Source organism: Sarcophilus harrisii, chromosome 1 (genome assembly GCF_902635505.1).
Source record: "Sarcophilus harrisii chromosome 1, mSarHar1.11, whole genome shotgun sequence".
Classification (NCBI taxonomy): domain Eukaryota; kingdom Metazoa; phylum Chordata; class Mammalia; order Dasyuromorphia; family Dasyuridae; genus Sarcophilus; species Sarcophilus harrisii.
This window is the reverse complement of record NC_045426.1, coordinates 504,499,151-504,519,533: the sequence shown is the minus strand read 5'-3', so window position 1 is coordinate 504,519,533 and position 20,383 is coordinate 504,499,151. Positions and strand designations below refer to the sequence as shown.

Sequence of the window (20,383 nt, the reverse complement as noted above, 5' to 3'; positions counted from 1 at the left end):
AGTGACACCCTGAATGATATAGGTCATTTGTACCGCATGAATCACCCCTAGGTGCTGAAAAAATTGGTAGATTTGATTGCTGGTTCACTGTCAGTGTATCTGAAGGATCATAGAGAATGGTAAAGATATATCACTAAATTAGAGAAGAACAATATAGTCTTGATTTAAAAAATAAAATGGAAATGAACATTGAATCTGCATATTAAAAATTTTTGGTCTTAACTTTGCCTCTTTGACTTTTATTTCCTTGACAAAATTTTTAATGAATCATAAAAGAGATAGTCAGTGTCTTTCTATTTTTCTTTCCTCCTTTGTTTTTAGTGAGGCGATTGGGGTTAAATGACTTGCCTATTGTCACATAGCTAGAGTAAGTGTTAGGTGTCTCAGGCTAGAATTGTACTCGGGTCTCCCTGGCTTCAGGGCCAGTGCTCTGTCTATTGTGACTTCTAGCTGCCCCCAAAATCTTTAAAAAGGAAAAAAGAATAACAAAGAAGCTTCATTAGAGCCAGATCATGCCATTCAAGGTTTTTTTTTGACAGTTGCTTAGCTGACAGATTAGTAGAAAATTATAAATATTTGGATAATGTGGTAGCTAAAAAAGCCATTGCTGTTTGGACTGTAGGAAGAGAGAGAACAGTGTTCAGGATTAAGGAAGTGAATTCCTTAGTGCTTTGGTCAGAGGTCTAGGGAAGGACATTGATAAGCTGGAAAGTGTTTAGGATGCTGAAGAGCTTTGAATCCTGTGCTATACTTGGATTGGTTGAAAGAACTGGACATAGTTTGGAAAAAAGACAACTGGGAAGGCTTGATGATGTTTTCAATTTTCTGAGCCACTGCCAATGTGGGAGACTTGTTCATTTTGATCCTGTGAGGCAGAAGCAGAAGTAGTAAGTATGAGTTCCAAGAGGCATTTAGGCTTAAAGGAAGGAAAATTTTTTCAACAATTAGAGGTATCAAAAAGTAGGATGGTTTTAAGTTTACAATTTTATAGGTGATTCGAGAAAATTATAAAAGTTAGAACGCTTTAAATCTGGGGTGTAGAACATCTCAAATCATTTACTAAGGCAACCAGAGGCAATGGTGAGCCGAAAGCTAGGTAGAAAACCTCCCACTGCTTGAGTTCTCTTTTACGTTTATAATTTTGTATCACCTGCAAATGTAATAGATATCCATATGGCCCTTGGCAGAAAAAAGGTTCCCCACCCCTGCTTTAAATCATAGTTTAAAAAAACCAAAAACTTTATCTGGCAGTTTCTACATGAATAGCAGTTTAGAGTCAGCTTAAGGCAAAGAGAGTATAATAGAGTTTCTGGACATAGAGGCAAGAAAACTAAAGTTCAGCACTCACCTTTGATAGTAGCTGGGTAAAACTCCAGGACAAGTCACTCAAACTTGTGTTTGAGGCAACCCCTAGACATTTAGAACAGATGTCATGAGAAGTTGTAATTGACAAAAACAATCACAGATTTTGGTGTAGTTTTCATAACAGACTAGCTCAGAATTCATCAGAGGGAGATTTTATTGTGGAATTTTAGAGCTTGGAAAGATCCTCAGGAGCCATTTAGTTCAAACCCTATATGTTGAATGCAATAGAACCTTTTCCCCCAATACATCTAACATGTAATGATTAAGCTTAAAGACTTTCAGTGAAAGGACTGACACCTGTTTTAACTTAATCAGCTCCTGTATTTTAATAGTCACTGCATAAGATTAAAAAAAAATTTTTTTTTTTAAATTTGTTTTATTTTTAAAAAACAGAATAAGAAAAAAAGAAATACAAAACAAAATGAAACAAAATAAAAAAGAACATTGACTCGTGTCTAGCAGAACATCAGGAAAGATTTAAAATATATAGCAACAAATTACCAAATCAAAAAAGTATATATATAAGAAATTATAATGAATATCCATCTTTTCTTTACTTCCTTGTTAATTGCTATGTTCTTTGCTGCTCACCTTTTTTACTTTATTCTCCCTACCCCCAAGTAATTTAGTAGTTAAGAAAGGTTTTATATATGTTACAAATATAGATATGTACACACACACACACCCCTTTCCTATCCCTCCTGACTCTGCTTTAATTCGGCTCCTAATTTGCCTTGCTATTGTTTAACTTCCCTCCACTCATGGATCCCTCCCTTGAATTCTTTCTCATCTGCCCATTTCTTTCCCCTTATTTCTTTATAGATTTTAGGGTTGCTATACCTTTTATAGTGTGTGTATGTGTGTGTGTGTGTGTGTGTATATATATATATATATAATATTCCCTCCCCTTTTAAGGCCTCTCTCTTCCTCTGTACCTCATTTGTATAATTACTATTTTTGCCTTAACTCTGTCCCAATCTTTTTTTTTGAGCTGCCCTATTGTTGATGACAGTCTTAAACAAATGCTATACATTTCCCATTTATAAAAAACATTAATGATTTGTGTTGAGTTCCTTGTCATTAATCTTTGATATTGGTTCATATATTAAATTTTCTATTTAAGTTGAGGTTTGGTTGATAGAAAGTCCTGAAAAATCTACAAGTACATTGAATGTTCATTTTTTCTTGTTCAATTATAGAGATAATTTTGCTGGATATATTATTTTTGACCACAGGTAGTTTTTTTGGTTGTCCGTAGATATGATTCCAGGACCTGTGGTTTTTTATTGTAGCTGCTGATAAGTTTTGTACCATTCTAATTATAGCTCCAGTGTACTCGAATTTTTTCCCTTGTTTCTTTCTTTTTTTTTTTTTTTTCTCTATATATTTTGGAAATGAGTCTTTTATCAGAACCTTTGACTGTAAAAATGTTTTCTCAGTTTATTGTTTTACTTCTAATCTTGCCTGCATTAGTTTTGTTTGTACAAAAACTTTTTTCCTTGTTTCTTGCAAAATTTTCTTTTTGATGATCTGTGGGGTTTCAAAATTTGTCAATAATATTCCTATGTGTTTTCCACAAAGGATCTTTTTTTGATGATTGGTGGATTTTTTCTATTTCTACTTTCCCCTCCCCTCATATTCTTAACAGTATCCCTGTCCCACTGCCTCTGCACAAGTCATGGATGTCCTGGATCTTTCTCGTTCAGGGCCAACTCTATAGTACAGCTGGGCTTGGCAAGTTTCCCTCCGTCTTCTCTGTCTTACCCCTGACACAAACCCAGATTCTAGAAGCAGTCAGGGAGGTGAAAGTTTTTGTGGTTCCTGCTGAAGTTCCAGACATACCCAGCTAGCTCAGAGGTGTTTGCATTTCATATGGGTTTATTCACTCACCCCAAGTCCATCTTTTGATCTTCTTGGGTTGTAGCCAAAGGACACCTGTTGTGTCCCATCATCTTGATTTTTTAAGAGTCTGTATTTGCCCTAAGGTGCAAATTTGTTCTATTTGTGGGGGAAATCTGGAGAGCTTGAAATTTACCAACCTATTCCATCTTCCCTGAATCCTCCCCCTAAAAATATTTTTAAAATAGATTTTTAGTTTATTTCTTTTTGCCTTTATATCCTCTACTTTTCCCACAGTATCTGAACCCTTTCCCCCTTTCAGCCATCCTATATAATGAGGGGAAAAAAGGGGAAAAGTCAAGAGTTGACATTATCCATGATGTTTCAAACCCACACCCCTCACCTTTTAATGGGAGAGGAAGAAGGTAATTTTCTTACCTCTTTTTATTCAGGTTCTGCTGTTGTCCTCTCCATTTACATACATTACTGTAATCACTATGTACACTCTTTCTCTTTTGCTTCTGCATACTTCATTTTGCCTCTGTTCATGTAAGTCTTCCCATGCCTCTCCTTAATATTCATACTTATCATTTCTTTAAGCATTATATTCATGTGCCACAACTTGTTCAGCCGTTTCCCAGGGAAGGGGGGCGTTGGCTTTGTTTCCAGATGTTTGCCATTGCAAAATGGGCTGCTGCAAATATTTTAATGTATGTAGGGCTTTAGTTGTTATCATTGACTTAGTTGTAGTAAATGCCTAACAATAGGATGGATATTTTTATTATTGAGTCATTTTATTGTAATCACTCAGAATTATTTTGTTTTGTTTTCATTTAGAATATTTCTTAAGGTCCACTAGCTCATTAGAAAACTGTGTAATAAACAATTGGTTTTGGAATATGCTTTTCAGTTTCTAGGCTGTATCTTAATATATAGAGGAAAAATTATCTGCAAACTAAGTAAAATTTGAGAGAATTAATAAACTTAATGTGCAAATAAAATATTTAAAACCTTGCAATTAAAAAAACCAAATAAGCCCAACATAAGTAAAAAGGAAATCCTGAAAATTTAAAAAGTGGCATAATTGGAGAAAAAGCCTGTAGAACTCATAAAGCTAAAAGTTGTTTTGGTTTTTTTAAGAGCAAATTAATTAACTAATAGCCAATTTGATTTTAAAAAGGAGAAGAGCACATTAAATTTAAAAATCAGCACTTAAACTTAAAAATAGAAATGAACACAGTGATCAGAACAATCACAGACAAAGAAATTGAATTAGTTGTAAAGGACCTACCTTCTCCCCATCCAAAGAAAAATTCAGAAATTTATCCAATTTGACTTTAGTGTGTGAATTTTTTTTAAGTTCTTAAAGAATAATTTGTACCTTTATTACATAAATTGAGAAAGAAAACTTTGTCAGACTTCACTTAAGGAGTGCAGCTTTTTAATTCATAAATTAAGAAAAAAGCAAAAAAAAGAACTAATGACATTAATTTATATAGATTTTAAAAGTTAAGTAATAGTCTCACCAAAAGAACTAGAGCAATTTAGCCAAAAAATGGGGGGGGGGGGAAGAATCTTCCCATCAAATAATATGTATATTCAGTTTGTAAAGATGGCTTAAATCTTACGAAAATGCTAATTATAGAAAGATTTTTTCTATTTAAAAAAGAGATTCCACAGCTTTCCTTGGTAAAATATTTAATAATTTTTATGGTTCTTTATATATATTTCACTCAGGTTCTTCCTGCTGCAGTTTTATTTTGTCATTTTGAGGGACTGTCCTTCACTCTCTGTTAGCTTACTTTGAGAACAATGTTATCTTTTCCTGTTATTCAGTTTGTTTAAAAAGTCATGGTGCATTTTTAAGTTCTCAAAGCTTAAAAATTTTCTATTAAATTGAGACCTATTCAAATTCAGAAATATTTTATAGAAGAATGAATAAGGTAATATTCAATGTGCAACTGATTGAAGCTTGCCAGAAAGTTGTTCCAAATCAAATGTATTATATCTTGGAGCTGGTAGGTGGTAGAGATTGCTGAATTTAGAATTAACAGAAGTTGAGTCTGTATCCTTTGTTAATCAAGTTTGTTGGAACTATTGACTTTACAGGACTGGTTATAACAGTCATAAGTCATAAGTACTTTTTTTTCTTTATATGGTGAGGCTTGTATACACATGTGATTATTTTTGCATTGAATAGTTTCTGCCATATTCAGATGGTCACATTTTAAAATACAGAATGTCTCCTTGCTTAACCTTTGATTATGCAGTTGATAAATCTTACTTCAAAGAAAGCTTTTCTTGGCATCCCTGTACTAAGATGGTGATGATCACTTAATAGGGAACCTGGTTGAAACATCAAAAATGTTTCTCATTCAAGATTCCACATCAAGATTTCTCTTTCCCACGATAAATCCTCCATAAAGATGTAGTTTGAATTCTAATTAGGAAATAATTTCTTTCCAAAGAAATGTTGATACAGAGCTATGATAAAAGAATAATGTAGTTCTGATCATTAAATCTTCTTCCCTTTCCTAAACGCAACAATATCATTTTAGTAGGGAAAAAAATCAGAAATGTTTCATGAGGTCCAGGATGGGGGGTGTTCTTGTCATGACATACCTTTATTAAGTTTCTATTTTGTGCCACAAACTATAGCAAAACTTAGAGATAAAACTGAAAGGCAAAATCATTGTCCCTATCACCAAAGAATTCATATTGTAACGAAAAATTCATATATATAAATAGTTACACAAAAGATACATGGGAAGTAATGTCAGAAGGGAAGACACTAGTAGTAGAGGATAAAAATTGTAGAAGAGGACCATGATATTTCTAAGAGGTGAGGTCATGGCATGCAAGTGAATTGGATTTAATTGAATTGGAGGGTGGGTTGTGTAGTCACCAGCCTCACTTTTTTCTCCAGAACATTTAGGTCCAAGGTGGTGGCCCTGGATGCAGTAGGAAATCTTGACCTTTTTAAGTTAAGTTTGACTGAGGGAGTATCTATTCAGTTATTAAGACCAGATAAGAATAGTTAAAGAAGAAATCCAGTCTGGGAGGGAAAGACTCTCAGGGTTTCTGACTAAAACAGAACATTTGCTATTTACATTCACTGAGTCCATCAAGGCTCATACAGTGACCAAGTGGGGAGTGGCCTGGACCTATTGTTGACCAATCATGAGAGCTAGAATGATTTAGCTTTAAGAAAGAAACCTAGCTGGTAAATGCCAAGATATCTTGCGAGGTTTCAGCAATTAAAAAAAACATTTTTTTTTTTAGCATCCTTTGGGAAGAGCACCCCACAGGTAAGGGTATGAGGAAAGGCTTCTGTGGAAGATAGTATTAGATTTGAATCTTGAAGAAACTAACAGTGCAAAGGAGACAGGAGAAGTGTTGAATTAAGGAACAATAGGTCAGTGTAGCATAGTCATTGAATAGGGGTGGCAGCAGCATAAAGCATAAGAAAACTGAAAATGTAAGAATGGGCCAGATTATAAAATCTTACATTCCAGAGAACTTTATATTGAATCCTAGGTAATAGAGGAGACACTGTAGTCTATATATATAGGAAAGTTATGTTAAGCCAGCAGTTGAGGAAAAACACTGGCAACTGATAAAGGAGGGATTAGAGTAGTATACACTTAAGGCAAGACCACCAATGGTCTACGTTAAAGCTTCTAAATTTGGTAATAGTTTAAAAGTATTAGATATTCTATCAAGTTCTTTATGTACAAATAAACAAGCACATCTATCTAATTAGTTTGCAAATTTGCTTACATTTTTAATAAAAGGTAAAATTTGTATATATGCTAAAGAATTATTTTTAAATGAATTTCTTTATGATTTCAGTAAAGCTTTTTATTTGTATACTTAGTTTATATATCAGGGATCATATAAAAATTTCTCGGGTAAAAAAGGGTTGCGAGTGGAAAAAGTTTAAGATACCTTCAATCTAGATCAGGGAGTCAGCAAACTACAGAGATTGGATCCATCTGTTTTTGTAGCATTGGCAAGCTAAGAATGGTATGGTTCTTGCGTTTTTAATGAAAGCTTTTTTGTGTTTAGAAATGCAATAAACATTTTTAGTTAATGGGCCATATGGACTGCAGTTGGCCCCCTGTGAAGACCGCTTATTTTAAAATCAGTCGGAGTCAGGAATTCAGGTTAGGGGAAAATCGTCAATCTTTATTTTCAGTGAAGAAAGATCAGAGGTGGAAGAGAATGGGTGATAGCAATGTGGGCAGCTGAGTCAAGAAGCTAGCTAGACCAGAAGCTACACGACCAGCAGCTACGAGCATAGAACCCAGGCTCAATCTCTCCCAGCCTCTCTTCCTGTCTCTCTGCTTCCACCCACCAAACTCGTCATTTCCTATACAACACATCAGGACTTGCACAGAGAGTGGGAGGGGGCCATTCTTTATCCAAGCTTGTATATTAATAGAGTATAGTCCAATTACTATTTAGCTTCATGTGCTTGGGACCTCAGTGCATCAACTCAAGCCTCAGCCCATTACATCCCCCTATGAAGGTTGAAAAGCAATGAAGAATCATTAGGTGAGGTGACTATGAGAAGAAAGAAAAGGGTGCATGGAAGAGCTGTCATTCAAATAGAAAATAAAATTTGTCAACATGTTGCATATGTCTAGTGATACACAGAGTAAGAAGTCAAAAAATATGACACTTAAGGTTGTAAAGCTTGGGATGGGAAAGATAGTGCTTGTGACAGCAATAGGAAAGTCAGAGATTTGAGGAAAATAGTTCAGTTTTGGACATGTTGAGTTTGAGGTCCCTACAGGACATCCATTCCAAGCTCTAGATTAGGAGAGGAACTACAGCTAAATAAGTAGAACTGGTATTTATCCATATAGAGGTGACAGTTGAGCTAGTGGGAGTTGATGAGATTAAAAAAGAAGACAGTTAATGACATTTAGCAAAAAAGACTGAGGAGTGCCTAGAAAGGTAGAAGGAGATAACAGGAGAATGTATCCAAGTGTAATCTATAGTGTGTCATGCTGCAAAAAATTCAAGGATGAGAATTGACAAAAAGTCATTTGTAATAAATAATAAGATATGGATATATTTCTTTGTGAAAGAAAGGAAATGAGCATTAAGCACCTGTTGTGTGCTAGCCACTGTACTAAAAACACTACAAATATTCCATTTCAGCCTCACAACAACCCTGATAGGTAGGTGCTATTATTACTCCAATTTTAAAGTTGAGAAAACTGCAATATAGGGCAGCTAGATGGCACTGTGCTGGGCCTATGGGTCAGAAAAACATTAATTCATATGCCCAAAGGGCTGTCAAACTGAATGTGAATCTTGGGTTGATACTTGAGAATCAAAAGCAAATATTTTTTTTTTTATAACATGCATAAAGTTTTGTAGAACTAGGCAACTTATAAAACCTATAAAAAACTGTCTGGCCTTCCAGTTTTTATGTAAAATAAAATTAATAAGCAAATCAAAATCATAAAAATTTAGGTGGTGGAAGGGATCATTTCATCTATATTTTATAGATGAGGAGACTTGAGACTCAAAGAGTATAAATGATTTATCCAAAATTACACAAAGAAGTAGGGAAATGACCTTGATACACAGCCAGCTTTTTTGATTTAAAGCCCGTTAATTTTTTTTTTATTAGACTCTATAAATTCATTCAAAACATTAACCAAAATATAAAACAATCTAAATAACTAAAAGTATGAAATATTCAGCTATACTTGATTTGAAATGTAGGCAGTGCATTGTTCATTTCATTTAAAAAACAAACCTCCCCTGAACAAACCTAGTAGTATGTGCATGCAAAGAAAACCAGCCATATCAAGGGCACATAACGTTTTATCCAGAAATTTCTAATGAGTATATTGATTGAAAAGGTTTGAAAGAGGGGCAGCTAGATGGCAAAGTTGATAAGAGTACCAGCCCTGAAGTTAGGAAGACCTGAGTTCAAATCTGGCCTCAAGACACTTAACACTTCCTAGCTGTGTGACCCTAGGCAAGTCATTTAACCCCACTTGCCTCAGCCGGAAAAAAAAAAGTTTGAAAGACATAATTTCTGTGGAATTTAATCATTTTGTTAATAAATTAGGCCAGTAGGTTATTAATAAAAGGATGATCCTTTGACCATCTATCTCAAAGACAATCATGGCTGCAGGGCTGACAATTTATATTAGATGTTCACTGAGGGCCTAAGATTGACCCTTAGAAAGAGAAGTTAACTTTCTACTTAGACCACCTGCAACCTCTCCCCCCACGCTTAATTTAAGTAAAACAGTGATCTTCACAAATCTTAGATTAACTTCCTTGCAAGATTGAGTGGGATCTGACCAATAACAGAGAAGAGTTAATGCAATATAATTATGATGTCCCTCTGAAGAAGACTGAACCTTTTTAAAATCAGGATTTTTGAAAAAAATAAGAGTTCTGAATCTTCCCAAGATGGTTATTAATAATAATTTTTCACATGGGAAAAGATTTCTCTTTGCTTAATCTTTGGTGATTCACACAGTTCATAAAGAATATTAATAAGATAGGGAAAAAAGTGCAAGTTTCAAGGGCTGGTTGAAGTCAACAGTTTTGATAGCTTGAAAGTTTTCTTCAGAGATAAAATAATTTTTTTTCTCACAAATTATTGCATCCAGAAATACCTGTATTTTCACTTCAAATTCCACATTTCAGCAATGTTTTCCAGGCATTCAGACAAAATAAATTAGGAAGAAAACTTGTCTGGCCATCCACACTAATATGCAAGCTACCTCTTTGTTCAACTCTCCCTATTTTACTGCTGAGATAATAAGTGAGGAATGACCAGTCTTGGGAGTGTAGGACTTAAAACTGGAAGGAACCTCAGAAGCTCATCCTGAATAATCCTATTGAGGATTAATTTTTTTTCAACATTTGCAAAAAAAAATTTGTAAAGATGTTTTATAGACATCTTAAGTTTCCAAAAGAGTTCATTTTTCTATGTGATATTTATCCCTAAACCTTTTTCCATTCCTATCTTCCATTTTGAAATCATCCTTTCGTTTGCTTAGGTTCTCAACTTCCTGTTTACTTTTCATAGCTAATCAGTAGGTAAGACTTGTTGATTCCACCTTCTTCATACAGGTTCTCATCTCTGCACATTTCTCAGCTTAAAAGGGGGTACCACTCTAGTTCAGGACAAATGCAGCAATCTTCTATTGACTTCCTTGTAATTTAGACTTTTTCCTTAACAATCTGTCTTCTGTCCAGCAGCCACACTGATAGTCCTTAAAGCCCAGGACTATTCAAGAAAAGTTCTAGGGCCTCTTAATTGCCTCCAAGGTAAAAATCACTCTAGCCTATTGTTTATTATTCTAGGCAGTGTTAAATGATTGCATGTTATTTCCTATACCCTTCTGTCCCTCTTCTCCCATACCTAGCCTTGGCATGTTTACTATTCCTATATTACATTCTCTGTCCCAGATGTATGCCTTTGCAGTCTTTCTTTTCCATCAAATTTCTATCAGCCTTCAGCAGAATATCTATCCTAATCTCTCAGTATCCCCAGTGATTATTTCATTTTTCTCTCAGTATCCCTAGAGCCTAGCACAGTACCTTGACACAATGTTTGTGGGATAAATAAGTGAAAACATTTGAGTTTCCCTTAAGCAGATAAAAATCTGATGTGCTCTGTTCCCTTTAGAAAAAATGGAGGGTAATTTTTTTTGTACCAAAAGGTATGAGTATCAAGTGAGACTGTCATTTTCCCTGGATTAATTTATACTCTCATTTACCATCAGTACTAGAAACTAAGATAACTCAGCTCTCAGCATTGTATGAAAATTTTAATAATAATTGTTTCTATGGCTACAAAAATTCTAGATTATCTTCCAACAAAAATCCAAGTGAAAACACCTTGATACTTACTATGTTGCAAAATTAGGAAATTCAAGGTAAAGGGAAAGGTTTTAGGATAAGCTAGAAGAAAAATTTATACTAGTATTTCCCCAAATGAACTCAGCTTGAAAATAGGAATAATAATTCCTGTAGTAACCTCATTGTTGGTTGGTTGATTCAAATTCAGTAATATATTTTACTACCCTCTAGTATTCCAATCAATGTCCGCTTGTCATTATTACTAATTTTCTTATTTTTTAAAGTACTTTATTAAAATTCAAGGAAAAAAACTGAATTAAAGAGAAAGTGATTAATGGAAAAGTATCTCAAACATCTGAATATCTTTTGAACTTTTAAGAATTATTTGTGCAGCTATCTAACAGATATGATTTTTGCCATAATAATGATTTTTGTCAAAAAATTGTCATAATAAATAATGATTTTTGTCATCAAAATAAAAAATAAGTATTAACAAAATTTTGTCAATAAATAAATAATAAAAACTTCATCAGTTTAGATTATAATCTATCTATTAAGTATAGATAAATCCCAAAGAACTCCCTGACACACATGGAGGATCATTGACTTGGCTAGAGTCATACAATTAAGTCCCAGAGGCATGCTGTGGACACATATCAAGCTGACTAAAACTCAGATACCAAAAGTCTTTAAGAATGATTGACTTTTCAAAAATGTAGGATTCTTAAAAATATCATTTCAGACTTTGTTAAATTAGCCAATGCTGTTTTTATGTCATGTGTCATAGTTTTACTCAGTTTAAAATGGAGCACATATTTGGTTTTTGCAAATATACATTCATTTTAAGTACACAAAGCTGATGTGTCTATTCTATAGAATATAACATTTGGCAGATATACATCTTAGGACATTTAGTAGATGCCTTTTTATCTCTATCCTGTGATAGTAGAGTTTATAGGTTGGGCATTGATTTTTTTGTTGTTAATTGGTTTGCCAATTTTAAAAGGCAATGAAATTTGGAAATAACTGAAAATGTTTATTCAGCCACTGTATTGGAGTTTTTTACAATAGAAAGGCTGCTATGCATTGTATTTCTTCTCAGAAATAAGATTGAAAGTGCTTACTCTGTTTACTAATACTGGCAGGGCCCCTATATTTAAAAATTGGCACTTAGTTTGAGAACAAAATAGCAATCTTTTGATTCAAGGTTATTCAGAATTAGATGTGCCCTTTAAATTAGAAGTTCTTGATATAATGGTTTTTCTGGATTTCTTGAAGAATAAATATTTCTGTAGTTCATTGTACCAATTCTGTTTTAAAAGATACTTAATCAAAAAAAAAAAGATACTTAATCGTCACTGAACATCTACTAAATTTGGATTTTTGAGGCAGATAGATTATAATGAAAATCAACTAGTTTTTTTTACCAATGTGGCTTCAGAGAATTCAACATATATGACTCATATATTTCAACCATTTCTCTATTGCCATCCTATCTCTATTTTGCCAGTACAGATTAGGCAATGTCTTAACCTCTAGATGTGGTAGTGCTTCCCTTGCCAATATATTCTGTTTCCAAAGGGATAGTACTGTGTCATAGATGAAACCTAGCGTATTTGTTTACAAATGATAACTTCTCCATATTCCTACCAAAAAAACTAGTAAACATGAACTTTGCCTTTCTTCACATTACTTCTGTAGCATGAAAAATTTTTCCTGAAGTTGTTTTTTTTTTTAATATTTTATGCATTCTAGTGGAATTCTTCTGATCCTTTCTCCTACCCCCCGAAAATGTTATTAATTGCTCCCTGAACATTTAGTCCCTTTGGGGATACTGTCTTCATTTTGTACACCCCTTAAAAAAAATTTATCTTAACATTATAGGCAATGACTATATATTAGAGGGATATTATATTCCAAGTACAAAAAGTACTTACTGGTTTCTCTCTTGTCACAAACTAAGAAAACTTCTTTACGATGGAACTATTATTTACTCCAGAAAGAGAAAGGAAAAAGCAATTTCAGAAGTTAACTTGGATGAAGTAAGGAATGTTTAAATGTTAAATGAATGAATGTTTAACTGTAACCACCATCAAGAATCTATGTAATTACCATTGTTTTATATTGGCAGGATTTGTGTGACTGCTCATCTGCTAAAATGGCTTAGTAAGTAAGCCTTGTTAGTTACATTTGATTCATATGTTACCAAAACAGTTAACTTTTACTGAATTTGCTTCTTTAATAAACCAAAGACTTCTTCAACTTCATAGCATCTGTCCGTTGATACTAACACAAAATAATGTTTAGTAGTAGTTATAATCTGTCCCATGAAAACATATTAGTTATACCTGCTTTTATTTTGAGGGACTAATAATTGTCAGAATAGAAATTTTTCAGCCTCTATTTGACTGTTAGCATTAAGTATAAATGTCAAGTACAACATGACTAAATTACATATTTTCTTTTGGGGCAAGATAATTTTTTTGCTCAAATTAATTGTTTTCTTCCTTTTCTTTTCTTTCTTTTGTGGGTATACTAGCACAAGTAGAAGTATTATCTGCTGCACTCCGAGCCACCAGTATGGACACTCAGGAAGAGAAGATGGTCAACTTAGATAGGGAAGATGATTTACAAGATGAAATCCTCATAAAAGAACTTCAGAATTGTAAAATAAATCAAGATGATCCTGTGCCTTTAATCAACGATAATGTTGAGGTAACAAATATTTGTCATATTAGAATAGTCTAAATAATTGACATTAGACTATATGGGGAATAGCTGTAGCTAAAATCTGTAGTCAGAAGGGATGTCCATTCCTTTTTGTTGCTGATTGTTCAGCTTTCCATACTGCATCAAGTAGCAGTAATCATTCTCATCACATTCTGTCTTTGTAACATCAGCATCATTTTGAATGCTTCAGAAGTTAGATCCCAGCCCTGTCTACATGACCATTTTAGTAGCCTCAATGTTAATGTAGCTCACTGCAGTGAAATAGTCTTACTGGAAACAAAGCCCTTTATAAAGAAAAAAATTAACTCTTTCCTTTTCTTTTTGGAGAGGTGCTTTGTTTCTGATCGGACCATTTCACTGCAGCAAGCAGCACAGTATCTGAGCAGGAGAAGATCGGGATTTGAGGCCATGTTGCGGAGGGCCAGTGACATTATTTGGACTCTGGAGTGTGAGGGTGGGTACAATTACTAGCATTATCTTTGGTTTGTACTTGTAGCTAAATCTTTGTAATCATTGCCCAGTTCCTTATGTCCCACCCCTGCTCCTTATCAAACATACCTGTGTGTATGTTATATGTATGTATCAAACTTATCTTATTTGTGTAGAGGGGCACGGAGAACTCCTTTTCATTCTGCTAACTGTCCAAAGCAAAGAGTCATTTTATAAAATGATCACTAGAACATTTAGAAAGAAGGTTAGGGGCTGGGGGTGAAGCCAACACTTTTGGGAAAAAGTTTATACAGTCAGAGTGAAGTTCTGTTCTTTTGATTAGATCACATTAAGCATAGTGTTTTAAAATACTACAAAAATATGCTCCTGTGCATTTGATATTATTGTAAATAGAAAATATAATAGCTTGTTTTCTTATTTAAGGAAACTTTTGGTGTTTTGCATTTTAAAAATATATGAACAAATATGTGTCAATAAGCATGGAAAAAGCTAGAGGAATCTTAGCAGTAACATCTCATGTCTTCTATAACTACATATTGAAAATGAGAATCTTTTTTTTTTCTTCTTTGAGACAATTGGGGTTAAGTGACTTGCCCAGGGTCACACAGCTAGGAAGTGTTAAGTGTTTGAGACCAATTTTGAACCACAGTTCCTCCTGACTTCAGGGCTGATGCTCTATCCACTGTACCATCTAGCTGCCTCGAAAATGTGAATCTTTTAAACAGATACTGTTTTATGATCTAACTCAGAATATTGGTCATATTTCAAAAATAGACCCTAATTCTAAATTTTAAATGCATGTGACTTCTTGTTTATAAATATGTTTAATAACCTGTGTGTTTTACATAAGGTTGTTTAGTAAATTCTATTTGATATGGGGAAATAATATCAGAGAGATTTAAGATATTTACTATCTAAATTTGCCTAGGGTGGGGGAACCCTAGTGCAGTGAATGGGGGTAAATAAAAATGATACTTGATGATATGTATTTTAAAATAAATCTTTCCACAGCATTGAAGGTAAGGAAATCATTAAAACATTTAAGTGAAGAAAATAATCTAGACATAGCAGACTTTTCTTTAAGTAGATCTTTTTTTCTAAACAGAATATGGATTCAACTCTTCATTACATCCATAATGATTCAGATTTGAGCACTGATAATAGTTTTAGCCCTGAAGAGGAAAGAAAATCTAAAGTACAGGTAAATAACAAAATGCTCTTCAATATTCATTTATGGCTAGTCTATTTTTTCCTTATTTCTTTTCTTAACCTATATTCATTGAGTGATTTTCTTAACTAATTTTAAATAAATGTAGGAGATAGTCACTAATTTTAATTTTTTTACTTTTCCAAGTTTGAAATCTTATATTTTTTCTTTTAGTATGGCTTCAATTTTGTTTCTTTTGCGTATTCTCATTTGTTGATAGGATAGTCCGCTTGTTATTAAATATTTTCAGTCTGATATTAGCCGCCTTATGTCATGAATAATGTTAAAGATAATTTGTACATCTTTATCTTCTGAATAGTAAGACTAGATTTTTAGAAACTATTTGAGAAAATGTCAGTATCTTTTTTCTTTATCTTAGGATGTTGTGCCTCAGGCATTGTTGGATCAGTACTTATCTATGACTGATCCCTCTCGTGCACAAACCGTTGACACTGAGATTGCTAAACACTGTGCATATAGCCTTCCAGGTGTAGCACTTACTCTTGGCAGGCAGAACTGGCACTGTCTGAGAGAGACTTATGAGACACTTGCATCAGATATGCAGGTAGGTAAAAGATTTTAATTAAGTTAAAGATAAACATAAAGTTTTTAATAATTGTAATTTTCCCAAAATTTTTTAAAATTAAAGAACTCAAGAAATTTTATCTAATGCTTTTTAAGAAGCATGACCTTTGATTTGCTTAAAACTTTCAGAGATCATTAACTCCAAAGAATTTTTCATCTCCTGAGTCATACATAGTTAGATTTTATTATTTTGTTCAATATATTTTGACTTACACAAAATTAAAACATACAAGCAGTTCTCGACTTTATGAATTATTTTTATTCTGAATGTTGATTTATAAGTTGATTATTTGGAACTCTCAAAACATTTTCCCATAGAAATAATACTACAAATGATGTTCAGTTTTTAGACTATTCCACAAAAGCTTATTTTATCTGTAATATATCTGAGCAATAATATTTCTACTATTACCTGAATTTCAGGCCTGAGACCCGCCCAGGGAACTTTATGGCTAAGAAAGGAGAAAGATTTATATCCTTAAAGTTTTATTTAGTAAAATAACAAAAAGAAGTAGAATTCTGGTAGGGACTAAAGTAGAGATGTTTCTTTTGGACAATGAAAAGTATCCTGTGGACAAGCCAAATCTTCTTGAGAGCCTATCTACTCCCCTTTAAATTTTTGCTTTTCATAATGCTTTCCTTTCTCACCATTTTAGTCCACAGATCCTTTAATTTTCCGTTCCTTAGCTTTGGCTTCCATAGCAGTAGTAATAGGGGCTTCTCAGTAGGTTTGGAGATATCTGTCTGGATTATTTTTATTCCACAAAGATTGAACTATTCAAAAACTACTAATCATTGACAAATTAAGAGAGTTTTCTTTTGTTCAATACTTTGTTACTATACTAGCACAGATAATGGAGAATAGATTGTAGTAACATACTGGCAATTTTAATCAGATTTCATATTTTGTGGGTTATGGACATCTTGATTCAAATTTAATTTCACACGCCATTAAGCAGTCCATATTTACTAATACAGTAATTTGTTTTTGTAGTGGAAAGTTCGGAGGACACTAGCATTCTCTATCCATGAGCTTGCAATAATTCTTGGAGATCAATTGACAGCAGCAGATCTGGTTCCAATTTTCAATGGGTTTTTAAAGGATCTTGATGAAGTCAGGATAGGAGTCCTTAAACATTTACATGATTTTCTGAAGGTAATTTTTACATTTATTTTGCCATAGATGCCCACTATGATTAGGCCAACCAGTCTTTGTTATCCATGTTAAAACAATAGTTTACAATTGAGTTTTCAGTGGATCCTTCCATCCATAAAACATTCTTTCTGATAGACAAATTTGGGTCATATTGCTAAGTGATACCATCAAGTTGTTTGTGCTAGTTAGTATCCTACTGGATAGCTCATATTTATATAGCTTTCTGTTTTCAAAGTTCTTTAAACATCTCATTTGATGTGTATATTACAATTAGAGATAATAATGTATTCAGTCATTTATTGATAGGGCAGATCAAGATATCTTGGGCTTTCACACTGTTTGTTCCAATATTTATAGTGATTAAACTGCTACAAGCTGTATATACTATATTTTCTTAATTCATACATAATAATGTATAGTTTATGTAGCAGTTCTAGAAACTACACTTATCCTCTGGATACCTAACAATTACATGTAGTTGGTGAGTAAGAATTGAATTGCTTTGATATTAAATGAGTAACCAAATAGCCAGTTTCTCTCTAAAGAAATTAAGAAGGTGGTGTACTTTGTATTAGCCTCAGTTCTGTTTCTCAGGAGCCATCATAACTTTGAACCTTCAAATCATCTTGTTATCTAACTCTCTATTTGTCCTGCTATTGAGTTTTAGAAGAAGCAAACAAATATATTTCATATGTTGGTTTAGCTTAAACTATTTGGAGAAAAGCTAATACATTTTTAATCCCTATTGTTACAAAAATTTAAGGTTCTATTTTCAGAGTTATTTAACCTACTCACCTGCTCTGTGCCCTGCCTTGATGAAAATTTCATTCTATTATTCTAGCTTCTTCATATTGACAAAAGAAGAGAATATCTTTACCAGCTTCAGGAGTTTTTAGTAACAGATAATAGCAGAAATTGGCGCTTTCGAGCTGAACTGGCTGAGTATGTTGTTGTTACATTTTTGGTTACTTTTTAATTTTATATTGGAAGTTTGGTTTGCTCTTGAATGAAAGATTATTTATATGCTTGTTTTATTATCTAGATTTTTGGAATTAATTGTTAAATTATAAACCCACTTCATAACTTTAAATACTTTCAGATAAAAATTTTAAGTATAAAATTAGAAATCAAAAAATCTTGAGTTCCAATCCAAGCTTTGTTGTAAGACCCCGTTGCCACCATTTATAAAGCCACTTACATATTATCATTGCTATGCTAAGCACTGAGATACCATAGAAAGACAAAACCACCAAAAAACAGGAGCTCACATTCCAATATGGGAAGTAAGAACAAAAAGATAAAACACAGGATAAACAGGAGATGAGTTGCAGAGTAAAGTATTGAGATGAAGTAGATTGTGACAAGAGTCTTCCAGGCATTGCTAAACCTGGATTTCCTTGGATTTTATGTACTCTTATGTAATTATTAGGTTCTTGAGTGACTTAACATTTGTAATAAAACTGTTGATTTCTGAGGAGGAACATTAAAACTTACACACTATAACTACAAACCTTGACTTCAAATCTAGAACACATACAAATTCTTGCTATATGAACTAAAGTTGTTGCCACCAGAAGATCTGTAATTGCTGCTGCTGTTCCTTGAAAGGAATTCATGCCTTCAGGATTACTACCCTTCCTTCTAAGGGAGACCATCTACCACAAAGAGTAAAAAAAAAATTTTAGGATCAGCTCCCATACATTAATTGGGTTCAGGCTGGATTCAGAAAGAGGTCTGAATGCTGTCTTACATACTCATCCTATTTCCTGTGGGTTAGAAGTATTTATTACTCTTCTAGAGATCTCTAATAACTTTTTTGCAATTATATTGTGAAAATATTAGAGTCCCAGTTCCTTGGACTCTTTTCTCTTTGTTAAATTTAGAGTTTTAAATTAATGTTGTATGGAAGTGTAATGTTTTATGGTATCTCAGAGGGCTTCTGGGGATATATATTTGGGAGAGAGTGTTTTATAGTCACATGTGCCATTTAAGAAATCACGATTTGCACCACTTGTAGCCATTTGGGAAATACATAAAGTTTTAAAAATGTTACATTGATGCCTTTTGTTTTTTATACATAGTTAATTCTGGTTATTCTCCCCTCCCTCCTTCCATATTGAACTATTCCTCCACCCCCCTCATGAAAAAGGAAAATAGTTAAACAGAAATTGAAAAAAAAATAAGGTAATAACTACAACTGACAAAGAAAATATTTAATTTTTGTTATCCTCCTGTCTTTTGCCAGGCTGGCATGTTTAATTTTCTGTTCTTCAGGACTATTTATGAGTGTTCATTTATTTAAGAATGATCTTTTTTCATTTTGCACCATTTTTAATTCATTGAACATCTTTTTTTATCCTACATAATCTCATCACTTCCTATAAATCTACCAAGTTTTGTTTATTCCTTTTATTTATTGCTTGTTATAGAAGCTGCATAAAGTTTTAATGTGGTTCCATAAAATGCTACTATTACTATGCCATACCCTGCCCCCTTAACACAATCCTAAAATTGAATGCACAAACAATCCCTTCAAATCATGAGGGACAGGAAACCAAGGTGAGACTCTACTCATTCCACAAGGTATAATCAAGTTACTAGAGAATGTACTCCAAACACTTTACAATACATACTTCCCTCCATTGAGAACAGTTGATGTAAGTAGTCAGGGACCAAATTGGGTCTTGTCTAGTGAAATCAGTTTATTATGGGCAATATATGTCCCCTGAAAATAACTATTTAAGACAAAAATAATTTGCTTAGTGCTATGTGACCATCAGTCCATTTTTTTAACCTAAAACCTACCTATTGGCAATTCTGTAACCAGTTGTAGAAATTAATTTCTCTAGGAATCAAAATTAAAGGATTTTTTTTCATGGTCACATAGGCAGGAAGCAGCAGTCAAAATTTGAATCTGGGTTCATTTCCCAACTCCAATTTGTTCTTCACTACATCCTGCCTCCTTGAATCAGTCAATCAGCAAGCCTATTGTATATAATAGGCTTAGTGTTCCTAATGAACACTAGTCCAAGAAAATTCTAGTAGCTTTAGGTGTTTAATATAAATTAATCATGTTTTCAAATTGTAATTTCCTGGCTAATTGACAAATATTGTTCATTAATATCTGTATTAAATAGTAGAATACAATTTATTAAAATGAAAATATTTTCTGTTTTGATGATGTCACCACAAAGTCCACAAATTAA

The 20,383-nt window shown here is 33.2% G+C and overlaps 1 protein-coding gene across 9 annotated transcripts in view; it reads left to right on the top strand.

Annotated features, from left to right (window-relative positions):
• The window catches only part of PPP4R1 (protein phosphatase 4 regulatory subunit 1), a 90,929-nt gene that overhangs the window by 54,093 nt on the left and 16,453 nt on the right, over positions 1 to 20,383 (top strand). For all 9 annotated transcript variants that reach the window (XR_004230984.1, XR_004230982.1, XR_004230981.1 and 6 more), the window contains 5 exons: positions 13,589 to 13,764; positions 15,335 to 15,430; positions 15,816 to 16,001; positions 17,016 to 17,177; positions 18,019 to 18,119. Coding sequence is in view for 5 of the 9 variants with exons in the window: in XM_031946636.1 (XP_031802496.1) it covers positions 13,589 to 13,764; positions 15,335 to 15,430; positions 15,816 to 16,001; positions 17,016 to 17,177; positions 18,019 to 18,119 (721 nt within the window). In the remaining 4 variants the exon portion in view is untranslated. The remainder of the gene's footprint in view (positions 1 to 13,588; positions 13,765 to 15,334; positions 15,431 to 15,815; positions 16,002 to 17,015; positions 17,178 to 18,018; positions 18,120 to 20,383) is intronic.